The 15,998-nt window shown below is 42.7% G+C and overlaps 1 protein-coding gene and 1 long non-coding RNA gene across 2 annotated transcripts in view; one reads left to right on the top strand and one right to left on the bottom strand.

Annotated features, from left to right (window-relative positions):
• Positions 1-12,667: 12,667 nt before the first annotated feature.
• On the bottom strand, positions 12,668-15,730 carry LOC103585503. Its single transcript, XR_550079.1, has 2 exons — positions 15,178-15,730; positions 12,668-12,768 (listed from the first exon to the last, which is right to left on the bottom strand). It is a non-coding gene; the product is annotated as an uncharacterized LOC103585503 (long non-coding RNA).
• A 57-nt stretch (positions 15,731-15,787) lies between these two features.
• PSMA5 (proteasome (prosome, macropain) subunit, alpha type, 5) overlaps positions 15,788-15,998 on the top strand; it is a 30,193-nt gene continuing 29,982 nt past the window's right edge. The window contains exon 1 of the mRNA XM_008566493.1: positions 15,788-15,913. Within this exon, the coding sequence (XP_008564715.1) occupies positions 15,885-15,913 (29 nt within the window). The 5' untranslated portion in view covers positions 15,788-15,884. The remainder of the gene's footprint in view (positions 15,914-15,998) is intronic.

The following is a 15,998-nucleotide window of genomic DNA, read 5'->3' as shown; positions in this document are numbered from 1 at the left end:
TCAGCACCACACTCTCCCGAGTGAGCCACGGACCGGCCCAAATAAATAAATTTAAAAGAATTCAAGCACAGTATGATAAATGCAATAGAAGCGTGACCAAGGGAAGAAATATTTACCTATCTGTGAGAGTTAGGAAAGGAATTTAAGTAGAAGAACCAGCATTTCCCAAGGACAGAGGCAAGAAACATATTAGATATAAGCATTTTGGTACTGCTGGAAAGTAAAGGCAAGGAGGTGGCAGGAGGCGTGGCTGGAAATGCTTTGAATGCTGCATTAAGGGGCTTACTTTATTCAATATGTACTTTATTCAGTATGTAGGGGCATCCCCTACAAAGGGTTTTATGTAGGGGTGAGACATGAACAAATATTAACTATAGTGCTATCAAATTTTAGTAGTGGGAGAGAAAGGCCTGAATAGAAGAAGATGAAGGCAGAAAGTCAAGTAGAAGAATATTGTAATAGTCCAAGCAAGTGATGATGGCAACAACATTAAGGCAGAGACAATGGGAATGGAGAGAAGACGGACTGAAGAGATTTTTAAGAGGTAGAATAGATAGGACTTAGTGCCTGAATAAAACAGATAAATTCCTTACCCTTATGGAAGTTACATTCTAATAGGGGGGGCAGATAATACATCCAATAAACACATGCATACATGAAATGATCCCTCCAGTGTTACAAGCAAGGGAAAAAATAGAGCAGAGTAAAAGCACAACAAATGAGAGAGTTATTTTAGAGAGGATGGTCCCTCTGAGGAGGTGATATTTGAACAGAGACCTGAATGTTAAAAGGAAATGAACCATGTGAATATCTGGGGTGAGAGTACTTCAAAAAATTCGTGGAAAAAATGGAATTAAACGATAATATGAATCTTTCCACAAACTTTTTGAAGACCCCTCATGTTTCAAGCAGCATGAACAGCAAATGCAAAATCTAGAGGTGGCAATGTGGGCCGGCCCCGTGGTGCACTCGGGAGAGTGCAGCGCTGGGAGCGCAGCAACACTCCCGCTGCGGGTTCGGATCCTATGTAGGACTGGCCGGTGTGCTCACTGGCTGAGCGCGGTGCAGGCGACACCAAGCCAAGGGTTGTGATCCCCTTACCGGTCACGAAAAATAGAGGTGGCAATGTGGGCCGGCCCCGTGGTGCACTCGGGAGAGTGCAGCGCTGGGAGCGCAGCAACACTCCCGCTGCGGGTTCGGATCCTATGTAGGACTGGCCGGTGTGCTCACTGGCTGAGCGCGGTGCAGGCGACACCAAGCCAAGGGTTGTGATCCCCTTACCGGTCACGAAAAATAGAGGTGGCAATGTGCTTGGCACATGTTTGAGAAACAACAATGAAGCTATTATGGCTGAAGCACAAAGAGGAAGAGGAGAGTTGAAGGAGATAAGGTCAGAATATAGCAGGAGGCCAGATCATGAGGGCCTCACAGATTGTGGAAGGAATTTTGGATTTTATTTTAAGTGTGGTGTGAATCATTGGAGAGTTTTGAACAGGGGAAACTCTCACTGTAAAAGGATCATTCAGAATAGACTATAGCGGGGGAAGAGTGGAAGCAGGGTAGCCGGTTATGAAGAAGGGATCTAGGTGAGAGATGATGGTGGTTTGGATGAGAGTAGTAGTGATCAAAGTGGTGATAACTAATTAATCAGATTCGAAATATATTTTAAAGGCAGGCTAATGGAATGCACTGAGGGATTGAATGAGAGTATTAGAAAAAGAGAGGAGTCAATGATGATCCCAACATTCCTGGCCTGAGCAAAAGGATGAGTGGTAGAACCATTGACTGAGATTGAAAAGACTGAAGGGAGTAAGGTTTGGGTATCAGGGAATTAAAAGTTTGGTTTTGGACATGTTTAGTTTGGAATACTGTTAGACATCCAAGTAGAGTAGCTAGTGGAGATTTGAGCCCGGAGTTTAGGGGAGAGGTTGAGGTTGGAGATACATGTTTTTTGAATCATTGGCATATAGATGATACTTTAAATGATAGAATTGGTTAAGATTTTCTAAGAAATGAGTTAAACAAAAAATGAGAAGTCCAAAATTGGAACACTAGAATACCCCAATACTCAAAAGTTGATAAGAGAAAGAGGATCTGCTATGGTCTGAATGTTTGTCCCCTCCAAAGCTCATGTGGGAGCATGATTCCCAATGTGGCAGTGTTGGAAGGTGGGTCTTTTAAGAGGTGTTTGGATTGTGAGGACTATGCTCTCATAAATGGATTAATCCATTCATGGAGTAATGGGTTAATGGGTTATCATGGGTGTGGACTGGTGGCTTTATAAGAAGAGCAAGTGAGGGCTGGCTCTATCTCAGTGATTCCTTTCACAAGAAGCAAGTGAGCACATTAACAAGGGCTCTTGCTCTTCTCAGCCCTCATTATGTGATACCTTGCATTGCCAAGGGACTCTGCACAGAGTCCCCACCAAAAAGAAGGCCCTTACCAGATGTGGTCCCTGAATCTTGGACTTCCTAGCCTCCAAAACTGTTAGAAATAAATCTTATTTCTTTATACATTACCCAGTTGTAGATATTCAGTTATAAGTGACAGAAAAATGGACTAACACAGAATCCAATGAAGAGACTGAGAAGGAGTGGGCAGTGAAGTGAGAAAAAAATCAGTAGATGGTAGAAGCCAGGTAAGGATAGACTTTCAAAAAAGAGGAAATGATCAGCTGGTCAAATGCCACTGTTTAGGTTAAGTAAGTAGAGAACTGGATTAGGCAGCATGAAGGTTATTGGTGATCTGGATAACAGCAGTCTCAGAAGAGTAATGGGGATAAAAAGCCTCACTGGAGGGCCGGCCCGTGGCTCACTTGGGAGAGTGCGGTGCTGATAACACCAAGGCCACGGGTTCGGATCCTATATAGGGATGGCCAGTTTGCTCACTGAGTGAGCGTGGTGCTGACAACACCAAGTCAAGGGTTAAGATCCCCTTACCGGTCATCTTTAAAAAAAAAAAAAAAGCCTCACTGGAATAGGTTAAGATACAGCACAAAGAAAGTGAGAAGTTTCACTATATAAAAGGGAGCAGAGAAATGGTGTAGTAGCTAGAGAGACACATACCATCAAGGGAGGGCTTTGTTTTGGTTTTTTTCCTAAGAAAGGAGGGAAAAGTGATGATGCAAGAGAGAGATGAGATAAGTGCAGAGGCAAAGTCCTTAAGTAGGTGAGCTCTGTAGATATTTGGATATTTAGCCTTGGAGCTCAATAGAGAGGTGGAGGCCAGAGGCACAGATTTTGGAATGATTAATTTACATATGATAGGGATAAATGTGAGAGTGGATAAGATTGCTTAGGGAGAGTGAAAAATAGAAAACAAAGACAGAACTCTGAGTAATCAAAAAAACTAAGGGAATATGGGAAGAAGATCCAGTAAGGAAGACTGGGAAGAAATGTCTCCTACTTTCCAGTTGTTTTTATGCGCACATCACATGCCATAATCCTTCATCCCTTATGCATGGAAAGCCTTCCCTGCCCTGGATTCATCCCCTTCGTTAATAGCACTTTATACATATCTTTATTAGCAATTATTTCTCTGCATTTACATTCTGTCTGCCTCTTCCACCAATCTGAAAGTCACCCCTTGCAGTGGATTGAATTTGTGTCCCCTAAAGTCCATGTATTAGAAATCTAACCTCCACTGTGACAGTGTTAAGAGGGTGGGAAATCCTATTATGGTAATTGAAAGGTGGGGCCTTGAAGAGGTGATTAGATTGTGAGGACCATGCCCTAGTAAATGGAATAAGTTGATGGTTTAATGGTGGTCATGGGCATGGTTCTGAGGGCCTTAAAAGGAAAGAACATAAGGAGCTCTCTCTCTCTCTCTGCTCTGCCATTCTGCCATGTGAGACACCTGTGTCATTGTTACCACCAACAAACCTTCACCAGATGTATTCCTTGGTCTTTGGACTTCCTAGCCTCCAAAACTGTAAGCAGTAAATATTGTTTCTTTACAGATTACCCAGTTCCAGGTATTCCATTATAAGGAAAAGAAACGGATTAATATAACCTCCCACCCCCAGGAAAAAAACCTTTACTCATCTTTGTATCCACAACACTTAACATAATGCCCTGAAACACAGTAGGTACTCAATGAATGATGCATGGAAGCAGGGGGAAGTTAAGCCACAAATAGAGTGTGTGATATGTAAGCATTACAGAGTGTGAATATGCCTTTTATGTCTTTCTAAAAGCGGTACATATGTTGGAAAGAATTCACCAGTGAAGCCATCTGGAGTTTTCTTTGTAAGAAGGTTTACATTATGAATTCAATTCCTTTAAAATATTAAATTTTCTGTTTATTCTGGTTTCAGTTTTCGTAAGTTTTGTTTCTCATTAAGTTTTCCCATTTTATCTGAACTGTCAAATCTATTGGTATAAAGTTGTTTGTAATATCCTCCTATATATATATTTTTTTAAAAGATGACCGGTAAGGGGATCTCAACCCTTGGCTTGGTGTTGTCAGCACCACGCTCAGCCAGTGAGCAAACCGGCCATCCCTATATAGGATCCGAACCCGTGGCCTTGGTGTTATCAGCACCGCACTCTACCGAGTGAGCCACGGGCCGGCCTATCCTCTTATATTTTTAAGGTCTGTAGGACCTATAGTGATATCTCCTTTTTTATTGCTGATATTGGTAATGTGTTTTCTTTCACTTGTTCTTGATTAGTCTTGCTAGGAGTTGATTTTAATGTTTTAGAAGATTATTAGGTTTTGGCTTTGTTGATTTTCTCTCATATATCTGCATTCTATTTCATTGATTTCTAATTTTATTTTTATTTCCTTTCTTTTATTTTCTTTGCATTAAATTTGCTATTCCTTTCTCTGAATTTCCCTCTGAGCTTTGAATCCTATAGGTAGTTTTCTAACCAAAGTGGCCCATTAGAGGAGTCCTAAGTCTTGCAGGAATGAGCCTGCATTAGTAGCCCACTAATTTCTCAGTCATTGGCTAGAAATAGCTCATGGGAAGCATGGCCTCAGCTATAAACACATCAGTGAATCCTGAAGGTCAGTAGCTGGGGTCACCAATTAACTATGCTCCCCACATCAGGAAATCTGAGAGGCCCATTTTCATAACCACCACAGTCCACTCCTTGTATACCCCACTGATCTACTTCTTTATTCAAGTTTGGGGAGAAGCTCATCCATGGTTCCCATAGGCCTTTCTTCTCGAAGGGAAACCTAAAGAAGGTTAGTGGGACGAATTACAGCAACTGGTCTGGAGTCCAAAATTGATACTAATCCTCTCTCTCCTCCACTATCCACTCTAAATTCCCCTTTCCCTTATTTATCACCTTACCACGTCTGGATGGCTTATGTGGTGGTATTATCCAAACCTTTATTCCTGAGGGGTCTGAGCTCCTTGAAATCATACCCTTCTCAGACCAGATTTGCTACATGTGTTCATTCAGTTACGATGGGGCAAGGAAGTATGAGAAGATGCCCAAGTGTATCAGGTGGGTTCTGCAAAAAGCAGTGCTAACTCCTCCTACTGTTCAGGGTCAATTACCCCTGTCATGATGGTGACTCCTCTTTTTTATCTTCTGATCTCTGGACATAAGAAGTCCAAAGTGCACTGGCAACAGCCATAGCTTATAGTTCAATGAGACCCTTGCTGTGTTCTGTAACAACAGTGCAACCACTTGGGGATTAGGACCTCTCGCCTTACAGGTGTCAGATTTGTGGGTATGGGAAGCACAAAATCCTCTAGTGCATCACTGGTAGTGAAGGCAAGTGGAACTATTTCTATATCCACTCCTTGGTTAGTGGACCCATATATTTTCCCTATTTGAGGTTATAAAATCCTTTGATTTAAAGATAACACATCCTAAATGACAGCATCCAATTCTTTCAGTGTTGCTTCTGAGTTGTATTTCACCTGTGCCTTTAGAAAGTCATTCGATGGGCCGGCCTGTGGCTCACTCGGTAGAGTGCGGTGCTGATAACACCAAGGCCACGGGTTCGGATCCTATATAGGGATGGCCGGTTTGCTCACTGGCTGAGCGTGGTGCTGACAACACCAAGCCAAGGGTTGAGATCCCCTTACTGGTCATCTTTTAAAAAAAAAAAAAAAAAGAAAAAGAAAGTCATTCGAGCTCTCTGAGGCCAGATTTTTCTGGATGGTGTGGTATGACCAGCAGATCCCATGACCATGGGCCCACTCTTATACTTCTTTTGGCATGAAGCAAATACCTTGGCTGGATGTTACGTTACATAGGATTCTATGCTTGTGGATTAGGCAATCCATAAACCCACATATAGTGGTGCTGACTGAGGATCCGTGGACAGGAAAAAACAACAACAACATACCTAGAATAGGTATCTGTCACTGTGAGAATGGACCACTAGCCTCTACAGGATGGAAGAGACTCAATGTAGTCAACTTGTCACCAAGTGGCCAGTTGGTCTCCTTGAGTAATAGTGCCATATTAGGGACTCATCATTGGTCTCTGATGCCGACAGTGGTTAAGATCATCAGTAGCTAGATCAGCCTTGGAAATTTAGAGTCCACACTTTCTGGGCCCATACATAGCTTCCTTCTTTGCCACTGTGGCCACTCCATTTATGTGCCAGCATTAGTTTCCTAGGGCTGCCATAACAAAATACCACAAACTTGGTGGCTTAAACAACAGAAATTTATTGTCTCACAGTTCTAGAGGCTAGAAGTCTGAGATCAAGGTGTTGGCAAGGTTGGTTCCTTCTGAGGACTATGAAGGAGAATCTGTTCTATGCCTCTCTCCTAGCTTTTGTTGGGTTTGTTGGTAATCTTTAGCATACCTTGGCTTCTGCTGCATCACTCCAGTCTCTACCTTCATCTTCACATGGTTTTCACCCTGTGTGTTTCTATCTTCTCATGGCAGCTTGCTTATAAAGACACCAATCATATTGAATTAGGGGTCTACCCTACTCCAATATGATCTCATCTTAATTACATCTGTAACAACCCTATTTCCAAATAAGGTCATGATGAGCTACTGGGTGTTAGGACCTCAATGTATGAATTGAGGGGGTGGGAATATAATTAAACCCATAATGGTGCCCATCATGCTAACTGGCTGACTCATTTTGCCTACTTGGTTGTTTAGTGCCTCTTCCCTGGTGGATGCAAGATATGATGTAAAAATCTTCACACTTCATGCCCACTCCTGTATATTCATCTACATGACTCTACCCCAGACCTCCTTGTCTTTGATCTTCCAGTTCTTTTCTTTCCAGGGCCCCTACCAGAAGTCCAGGCCATTGGCTCCTGTCCAAGAATCTGTATATATTCTTACTTTGGTCTGCTCCTCCTTATACACAAGATAGATGACCAGGGACAATGTTTGCAGCTCCAACCACTGGAAGGAAGATTTTCCCTCTCTGCTACTTTTCAAAGCAACTCAAGAATGTGATTATAATGCAGCTACCCCTCTAATTTTGGCTTGCACCCACATACCAAGCTGACCCATCCATTAACCAAACTCATGCTTTATTCCTCCTCCTTCAGCTGGCCATGGTATTGGTGCAGCTGTGGTGAGTGACATAGTTGTCTAGGCTACCTGGTTATGAAGCTTACAAGAGCCCTTTTATTTTATTTTATTTTATTTTTATTTTTTTAATAAGATGACTGGTAAGGGGATCTTAACCCTTGACTTGGTGTTGTCAGCAACACGCTCTCCCAAGTGAGCTAACCGGCCATCCCTAAACAGGGATGCAAACCCGTGGCCTTGGTGTTATCAGCACCATACTCTCCCAAGTGAGCCATAGGCTGGCCCTTACAAGAGCCCTTTGATCTTGCTTGGGCTTGATCCCAGATGTACCATTTCTATCATATAATGGATGCTGCTGGGTCTACCTGAACCAATAGAACCTAAACCATGATAGGCAGTTCTGGGCATGTGGTTTCTTAGTGCCCTGTGGTTAAGTGTTCTGTCTCCACTAAGGTTCAGTATCACACTAAGAGCTGGTTCTTAAAATGTTTATGAGGGTACTTCAAAAGTTCATGGAAAGATTTGTAACATGTATTAATTCTATTTTTCCACAAACTTTTTGAGGTACCCTCCTATAATTCTCTGCTTTAGATGGCATGGCTTTGCTCCAGAATCCAGGGACTGTGATGTGATTTTCTCACTGGGGCTTGCCATGAGCTCTGTTTTAGTCAGCTCAAGCTGCCATACAAAATACCATATACTGGGTGGCCTAAGCAAAAGAAATTTATTTTCTCACAGTTTTGGAGGCTGGAAGTCCAAGAACAGTGTGCCAGCATTGTTTGGTTATGGTGAGTGCTCTTTTCCTGGCTTGTAGACAGCTGTCTTCTTGCTGAGTCCTCAAGTGGCAGAGAGAGCGAGCTCTCTGGTATATCTTCTTATAAGAGCATTAATCTCATCATGAGGGTCACACCCTCATGGCCTCATCTAACTTTAATTACCTCCCAAAGGCCTTATCTCCAAATAGCATCACTTCCATGGTTTTAATGTCCCCCAAAAATGCACTGAAGCTTGATTCCCATTATAACAGTGTTAAGAGAGTGGGAAATCAGACCATGGTATTGGAATGGTGGGGTCTTTGGGAGGTGATTGGATCATGGGGACTCTGCCATTCTGAATGGATTAATTTTTTCATAGGTTAATGGGTTAATGATAAATGGGAGTGGCACTTGAAGCTTTATAAGGAAAGGAGGAAGCATGTTAGTGTGCTCTCACTAAGTCCTTGCCATGTGATACCCTGCACCACTGTGGGAGAGAGTTCCCCACCAAGAAGAAGGCCTTGACCAGATGTGCCCTCTGGGACCTTGGACATTCCAGCTGCATTAGTCAGTTTCTGTTGCTTATAACAAAATATTTGGAACTGGGTAATTTATAAAGAAAACAAAATTTACTGCTCACAGTTTCTGAGGCTCGGAAGTACAAAGTCCAGGGAACATCTGGTGAGGGTCTTGGTGGTGGCAACAGTGACCCAGGGGACTCACATGGCAGAAAATGGCAGAGCAGTGAGAGACTAACCTCTCATGTACTCTTCTTTTAAAACCATGCCCCTGACCACCATTTTTAATCCATTCATTAGGCATGGTCCTCAGAATCTAATTACTTCTTCAAGGCCTTACCTTTCAATTACCATAATAGGATTTCCCACCTTCAACAGTTACAGTGGGAATTAAGCTTCTAATATATGAACTCTGGGAGACACAATTCAATCAATCCACAGCACCAGCCTCCAAAACTGTAAGAAATAAGTTCTGTTCATTTATAAATTACCCAGTTTCAGGCATTCCGTTACAAACAACAGAAAATAGATTAATACAATAACATTGAGGGTTAGGGCTTCAACATATGAATTTTGAGGGGACATAAACATTCAGTCCATATATTCTGCTCTTGGCCCTCCAAATTCACAATCTTCTCACATGCCAAATACATTCATTCCATCCTAACAGCCCCAAAAGTCTTAACTCATTCCAGCATCAACTCCAAAGTCTAAAGTCCAAAGTCTCATCTAAATATCATTTAAATCAGATGTGAGACTCAAGGTAGGATTCATCCTGAGGCCAAATTCCTGTCTGGCTGTGAACCCATGAACCAGACTTCCAAAAAACAGGCAGAGGAGAGACAGTCCCATTCCAAAAGTGAGAAATAGGGAGGAAAGAAGGAGTGACAGATCCCAAGCAAGTCCAAAATTTAGCAAGGCAAATTCCATTAGATCTTAAGGGTTGAGAATAATGCTTTTTGGTTCTATGCTCTGTCCTCCAGGCCCACTGGGGTGGCAGTGTCACTTACAAGGCTCTGCCAGGCTTGGGTCTTGCCCCAAGACTTCACATGAAGGCCATCTGGCCTATTGAAACCAAAGGAGCGGCCCTGATGATTTCTGAATTGCCTTAGGGTTCGTTTTTTCCTCTTCTTGAAGAATAGTGCATGTTCACAGCCAAATAAGCTCTATCATCCCATCCTGTCAAATCCAAGAAGTCCAACAGCCTTCCTTCATTTTATCCCATCTCCAACCCTTTCAGTTTAAACTGGCAATGTCTTTAGAACATGCTTTCTCATATTTTGCAATATGAGAAAGGGTGAGAATTTTCCAAATCTTCAAGTTCTGGTTCCCTTTTGTTTAACAATTCCTTCTTCAATTCATTTACTTACTTTCCACAAGACATCAGAACACAGTCAGCCAAGTTCTTTGCCACTTTATAAAGTTCACTTTTCCTCCAGTTTCCAATAGCACGTTCTCATTTCTGAGACCTCACCAGAATTTCCTTTAACATCCATATTTCTAGCACACACCTTAAAACTCTTCCAGTCTCTACCCTTTACCAAGTTCAAGTTCCAAAGATACTTCTACATATTTAGGTATTTGTTACAGCTACATCCAACTCCCAGTACCAAAATCTATATTAGGGTTCTCCAAAGAAACAGAACAAATAGGACACACATAAACACACACACACACACACCTGTGTGTGTGGGTGAAGAGAGAGCACGTGTATGGGGGGGGAGGAATTACCTTTCACTTAGCCTTTTTGCTCTATTCAGGTCTTCAGGTGATTTCATGATGCTCACTCACAGTCTGCTTTACTCACTCTACCAATTCAAATATTAATCTCATCCAGAAATACCGTCACAGACACATCCAGAGTAATATTTGATTAAATATCTGGGTATTCTATGGCCCAGTCAAGTTGACAAAAGATCAACCATCACAAGTTCCAAACAGCATCTTTTCACACCCCCGACACTTCCAATACAAGAGAGTCTACTAGAATGTATGGCCAAAGTGTGGAGTGGCCTCTACCATATGCCAGGGCAATTCAGACGTTTTTACTTTGCTGCTCTTGCCAGATCTTGCTGGACTTTATGGTAAATTGGAACCCCTGGATTCTGGTGACTAAGCACCACCATCTGGCCTCTATTACTTAGGGGAAAAACGGGGGTGACATCATTCTATCATTATTAATGAGCCCCAGCTCTGTGATTGCTTCTTCAACTGTCAGCCCAGGACTGCAGAGAACTTTGTTACCCCTCTTACTGGAGCATTTTTGACGGCCTTGGTGAATGTTGTGTCTTATGGGTCCTTCTGTGAAACATAATCCTTTGATGGTGGCCTCACATAATATATCCATTCCAGCACAATCACTTCCCCCAGTCTTTTCATTCATTCTGCTATTATATGCCAGGGCAACTCAGACATTTCTACTTTGCTCAGCATTGGTTATCACTTTCTCCAGGTTTCTAAGAATCCCTCAGAGTCCTTGCTAGGGTATTAAATCCTGTGTCTCAACAAGTGCCCCCAGGTCAATGAATCTTGATGATCCAGGTTTACATTCCGGCTCTCCTGATCAAGCAACCTCAAAATTCAATCCCATAGCACTCCCCTGGTTTCTGCCTGCATATGCTAATTCTTTTAGCTCCTTTGCATATAATCTCTTTATTCCTTTATCAGGCCCAGCATGTTCGTGGATGGGTTATGTTAGTTTTAACTCCAGCTATTGGCCTGGAAGCCAGGAGAGGAGGTAGGGGCAACTCCTGTGTTTCCTTGTGGGGTAGTGACTCTGCAGTATGGGGGTGAAGTACTAGCTCTTACTACAGAGAGGCAGACCGCCTCTACAAGCTTTGAAAGTACACAGTGGTGTGCAGAGCAAACATTCTAAATGTCCCATCCCTTCTTCAGGGTCTCAGGCTTTCCTAACTAGGGCCCTGACCTGCTTTGGCTGTACATTTAAATGTCTCTGGACACCAAGGTCAAGGGTTCACATCCCCTTACCAGCCAGCTGCCAATAAATAAATAAATAAATGTTTGTATGTATATATGTAATGTCTCTGGAGCTCTGTGATTCTAACTATCATGTCCTGAGTCTGTGTCTCAACTGTGTCAGCTTTTCCACTGCAAGGAGATAAAAGCCTCTCTGTAAGATACTAAAGAGGCCCTCTGCCATTCACACTTGGCCTTTAACCAAGGAGGACCCTCACTTTCTCATTATCCCTCTTTAGAGTGTCAATACAACTTAGCAGTAACCAGACAACTCCACTGTCCTTGTAGGCATTGTTCCCCCCTTATATTTCAAATGCCTGAAATTATACTTGCAAGCTTTCCCCTCTATGTGGATATCTTCCCAAGTCTCCACTGATGTAATCTTTAGCAACTGGGTCACTAACTTGTGTTAGGAAAGGCCCGTGCTCCTATGCTACTCAGGATGGCATCGTCTTTGCCCACGAGGTTGTGGATGAGTCAGTCCTGAAACCCCATCTATTATGTTTTCTTGTCTCTCTCCTAGCACCACTTGTGTTAGTTTGGATCCTCTGAGAACCAAATGCCAAGATAGGATTTGACATGTGTATTAGTTTCCCATAACAAAATATTACTGATAAGGTAGCTTAAACAACAATTTATTTCTTACAGTTCTGGTGGCTAGAAGTCCAAGATCAAAGTGTTGACAGGTTTGGTTTCTTCTAAAACCTCTCTCTTTGGTTTGCAAATAGCCATTTTCTTGCTGTGTACTCATATGGCCTTTCCTTTGTGTGCGTCCAAACTTCCTTTTTATAAGGACACCAGTCAAATTAGGGCTCACCCTAATGGTTTCATTTGAACTCAAGCACTTCTTTTAAAGGCCTTATCTCCAAATACAGTCACATTCTGAGATATTGGGGGTTTGGGCTTCAACATCTGAATTTTGGGGAGGATACAATTCAACAACATGTAACATATAACAGATTTATTGGGGGAATATCTGTGAAGGATAAACAGGAAGGGAGCAGGAGAAGGTGGGAGAGGCTGTGGATTGAGATACAAATCTGACACCTATAAAGGAGAGGGAAAAGAAAGGATTAGTTAGGCAGTGTCTCAGACTGCAGCACAAGTAAGAAAGTTACCAGCTAGGCTGATGGGTAGTCCTTAAGCCAAAGCTGCCCATTTCAGGAGTCCCAAACTATGCAGCAATGGGCCTGCATTAGTACTCCTGCCATGCTTAGTCATTGGCCAGGCAGAACTGGTCAATTATTTCTTGGGGGGTTTACAAGAATCAAAGCTAGTTAAATCTCCCAATATCCTTGAGTTAAAAACCTTCGTTATTTAAAGATATTCTTATACAATGATTGAGGTAAAAAATCATATATAGGGAAGGAGGCAAATCTAAAACATCTTTTGTGAATAACAAGTTGTAGCTGCTAAAGGTAAATGTGGACAGATGGATGTGGGGAATATAATATTTAAGAAGAGCAAAGAGACCTAGATTGATTTGAAATCATTTTTAAAATTCACCACATACTTTATGCCATTCACCCAGGAATGTCTGACACAAAGTGATCATATGTGATATTTGCTAACAAATCTCAATATTTATTGAAGTATTAACTTTACCAAACTATTTTCATTTACTTCCATTGGAGTGACAAGACTTTTAAGTTCTAGTTAGAAAAGCATTATGCTTTACTGCAATACAGTTTAGACCTCTGTGTTTCATCTCTAAAATAATTATGGCAGCTTTCAATAACCCTATTTTCCTTTCTTTGCAAAAATGTGCAAAATATTTCTGAGCTCTCAGTCTATGGATGAATGCAGTCTGGGAAGTCCAAGGTCAAGACACCCAGGTCTGGCAAGGGCCTTCTTGCTGCGTCATCCCACGGCAGAAGGCAAGGGAGTAAGAGGATGAGAGAGCAAGAGATTGAATTTGCAGCTTTAAACTCTCTTATAATCTATACTAATCCATTCACGAGCATGAAGCCCTCATGACCTAAACTACTTCCCACTAGACCCCACCTCTCAACACTGTTGCACTGGGGATTAAGTTTCCAAAACATGCTTTTTGGAGGACACATTCAAACCATAGCAGCTTCCCAGTAGCTACCAAGTTGTCAGTTCCCTACTTTTGCTGCCACCACCCAAAGTAAGAGGAGTTCTCTTTTATGGTTACAGTCTTATAAACGTTTCCTGACCCTTTTTTTCTGTACCTCTTTATAATAAGTCATCAGGACAGTAACACACTTTCAGGAGTCTTTTTGAAAGTAATAATTTCTAATTTACATAGTCAGAAATATTAACAAGTTGGGCAATTACAGATACAAAAATAATTCAGTCTAGGGATCAATTCGTACTGGTTTCTTTATTTGGGTAGTGTCTCTAGTCCTACCTGACTATTCTGACACAGTTTATTTTGTTCCAGGACCCTGTGCCTAGTTCCTTTCTCAATTTCTGAGTCTAGCTCATTCTCTCATGTTTTACTACATTCCTTTCCTGTCTGCCTTCTATGGCTCTTTTATTATTTTCTCAGAGGTATACCTGCCTCAACGTTCATTAAAACAGTTACAGAACATTTATGGCCAAAACTTATGTGAGGTGCTAGATTTTCATGCCGTAACAATCTACTCTCTTGGAAGGAAACAAGATTTCCTTTCTTACCTACAATCAGTTACCTGTAGCTCCCCTTCATTTATTGCTACATATAGCCCAACACATTACCCAGAGGATATTCCACATGCAAGTACATTTTGTAAGACATTCACTACTGTATCTGATATTAATAGGGGCTGCTGATATTAATTAATATCTGCATCCTAGGTGTGCAGGAAATATTAAAAGAAAATATTTTAACATTTTTGTACATATTTAGGGGGTACAGTACGTTGTTTCAATATGCATATACTGCACAATGATTCACTTAGGGTAGATAGCATAGTTTTGTACATATTAGTCCACCATTTTCCAGGAAATATTATTATACTCAAGTACCTATATAGTAAAAGAATTTCTAAAGAGCAGGTATTGAATTTATGACCAATATTTTTCAATAGAAAGCTACTGACAAGCTGACAAGAAAGCTAAAGTTTACCATTCTTTTCTCAGAAATTTAACAGATCCTTGAGAATTGCTACTTGGAATTTCTCCTAGTTTTGTCAGTGCCAAACACCTGATTGGCTGGGGACCACAAAACTAAATTCCTATTGAATTCATAAAGTCATGAAATAAATGGCGGGGAAAACAGATCTTAATACACCAAAGGCATATTTCTACATTTCCCCCACCCCTAAAATGCCTTGGTGATTTACAAACTTAATCTAGGACCAAGTATGAACTTAAGAAAGACAAGCCTGGAGTGGTTAAGGACTTGACCAGTGGTATTACATAAACTGGAAATGGAACCCTGGTGTTTCCCTTTCAGGCATTTCTGCCCATTAAGTGACCTCCCCTCCCCACAAAAGCTGGTAAAATTACCTTAACTTTGCGGAAACTTGAAGACTTTCTTACAGACTAAAACCCACCAACATTTCTCAGCAAACGAGCCAGGTTGGCTGAAGCGAATGGACTCGACCACGGTGCCGGCTCAGACCCACTGCAGCGCACCCATTACTGCCCAAGTCATGGAGCCCTCGACAGAACACGAAGGAGGAAACCGCGCCAGAGCCCGAAGAGCGGGAAATCCCGCGGAGAGCTGAGTAGGCGGACAGCATGGAGGAAATGCGACCAACGTCTTCTGAAGGGGATTACAGGAGTCGGCGGAGGACACATCAAATCAGGGTTCAGACAGCCCAACTCTCCGTGCTAGCTCTCCCAACTGCCAGTCTTGGGCCGGGATCACACCTTTCACGTAACGCGAAGTCTCGCCACACGCCTCGGGTCCCGAGCGCCCCTAGCAACCATCTGCAATTTAAAGCAGAAGAAAGCCCCCGCCCCTTGTTCCGCCCACTCCGGACCAACCGAGGCCTGGTGGGGAAGAGCGTTAGCCCAATCAATTCGGCGGGAACCACGACCAGCCAATAGGAGGCAAGCACAGGAGGGCGGGCTAAAGAGGTCGCGGGCGCACGCGCAGTTGGGAGCAGGGCCCTTGGTTCTGTGGCCGTGTGGGTGAGCTGGATGTTGGCGGGGTCGTGTTGGTCCTCAGAATCCCTGCGTAGCCGCTGTCGCCTTCCCCCGTTCTCGCCATGTTCCTCACCCGGTCTGAGTATGACAGGTCCGTGCGGCGTGGGGAAGCCGGGTCAGGATCATGGGTGGGCAGGCCCGGGGCCCGGCCGCGGCCTGGGTTCTGCCGTGTCATG

This window comes from Galeopterus variegatus, unplaced genomic scaffold (assembly GCF_000696425.1).
Source record: "Galeopterus variegatus unplaced genomic scaffold, G_variegatus-3.0.2 Scaffold16, whole genome shotgun sequence".
Taxonomy (NCBI): Eukaryota; Metazoa; Chordata; class Mammalia; order Dermoptera; family Cynocephalidae; genus Galeopterus; species Galeopterus variegatus.
Note: the sequence above shows the minus strand (reverse complement) of the source record. Positions and strands in the feature narration are given on the sequence as shown.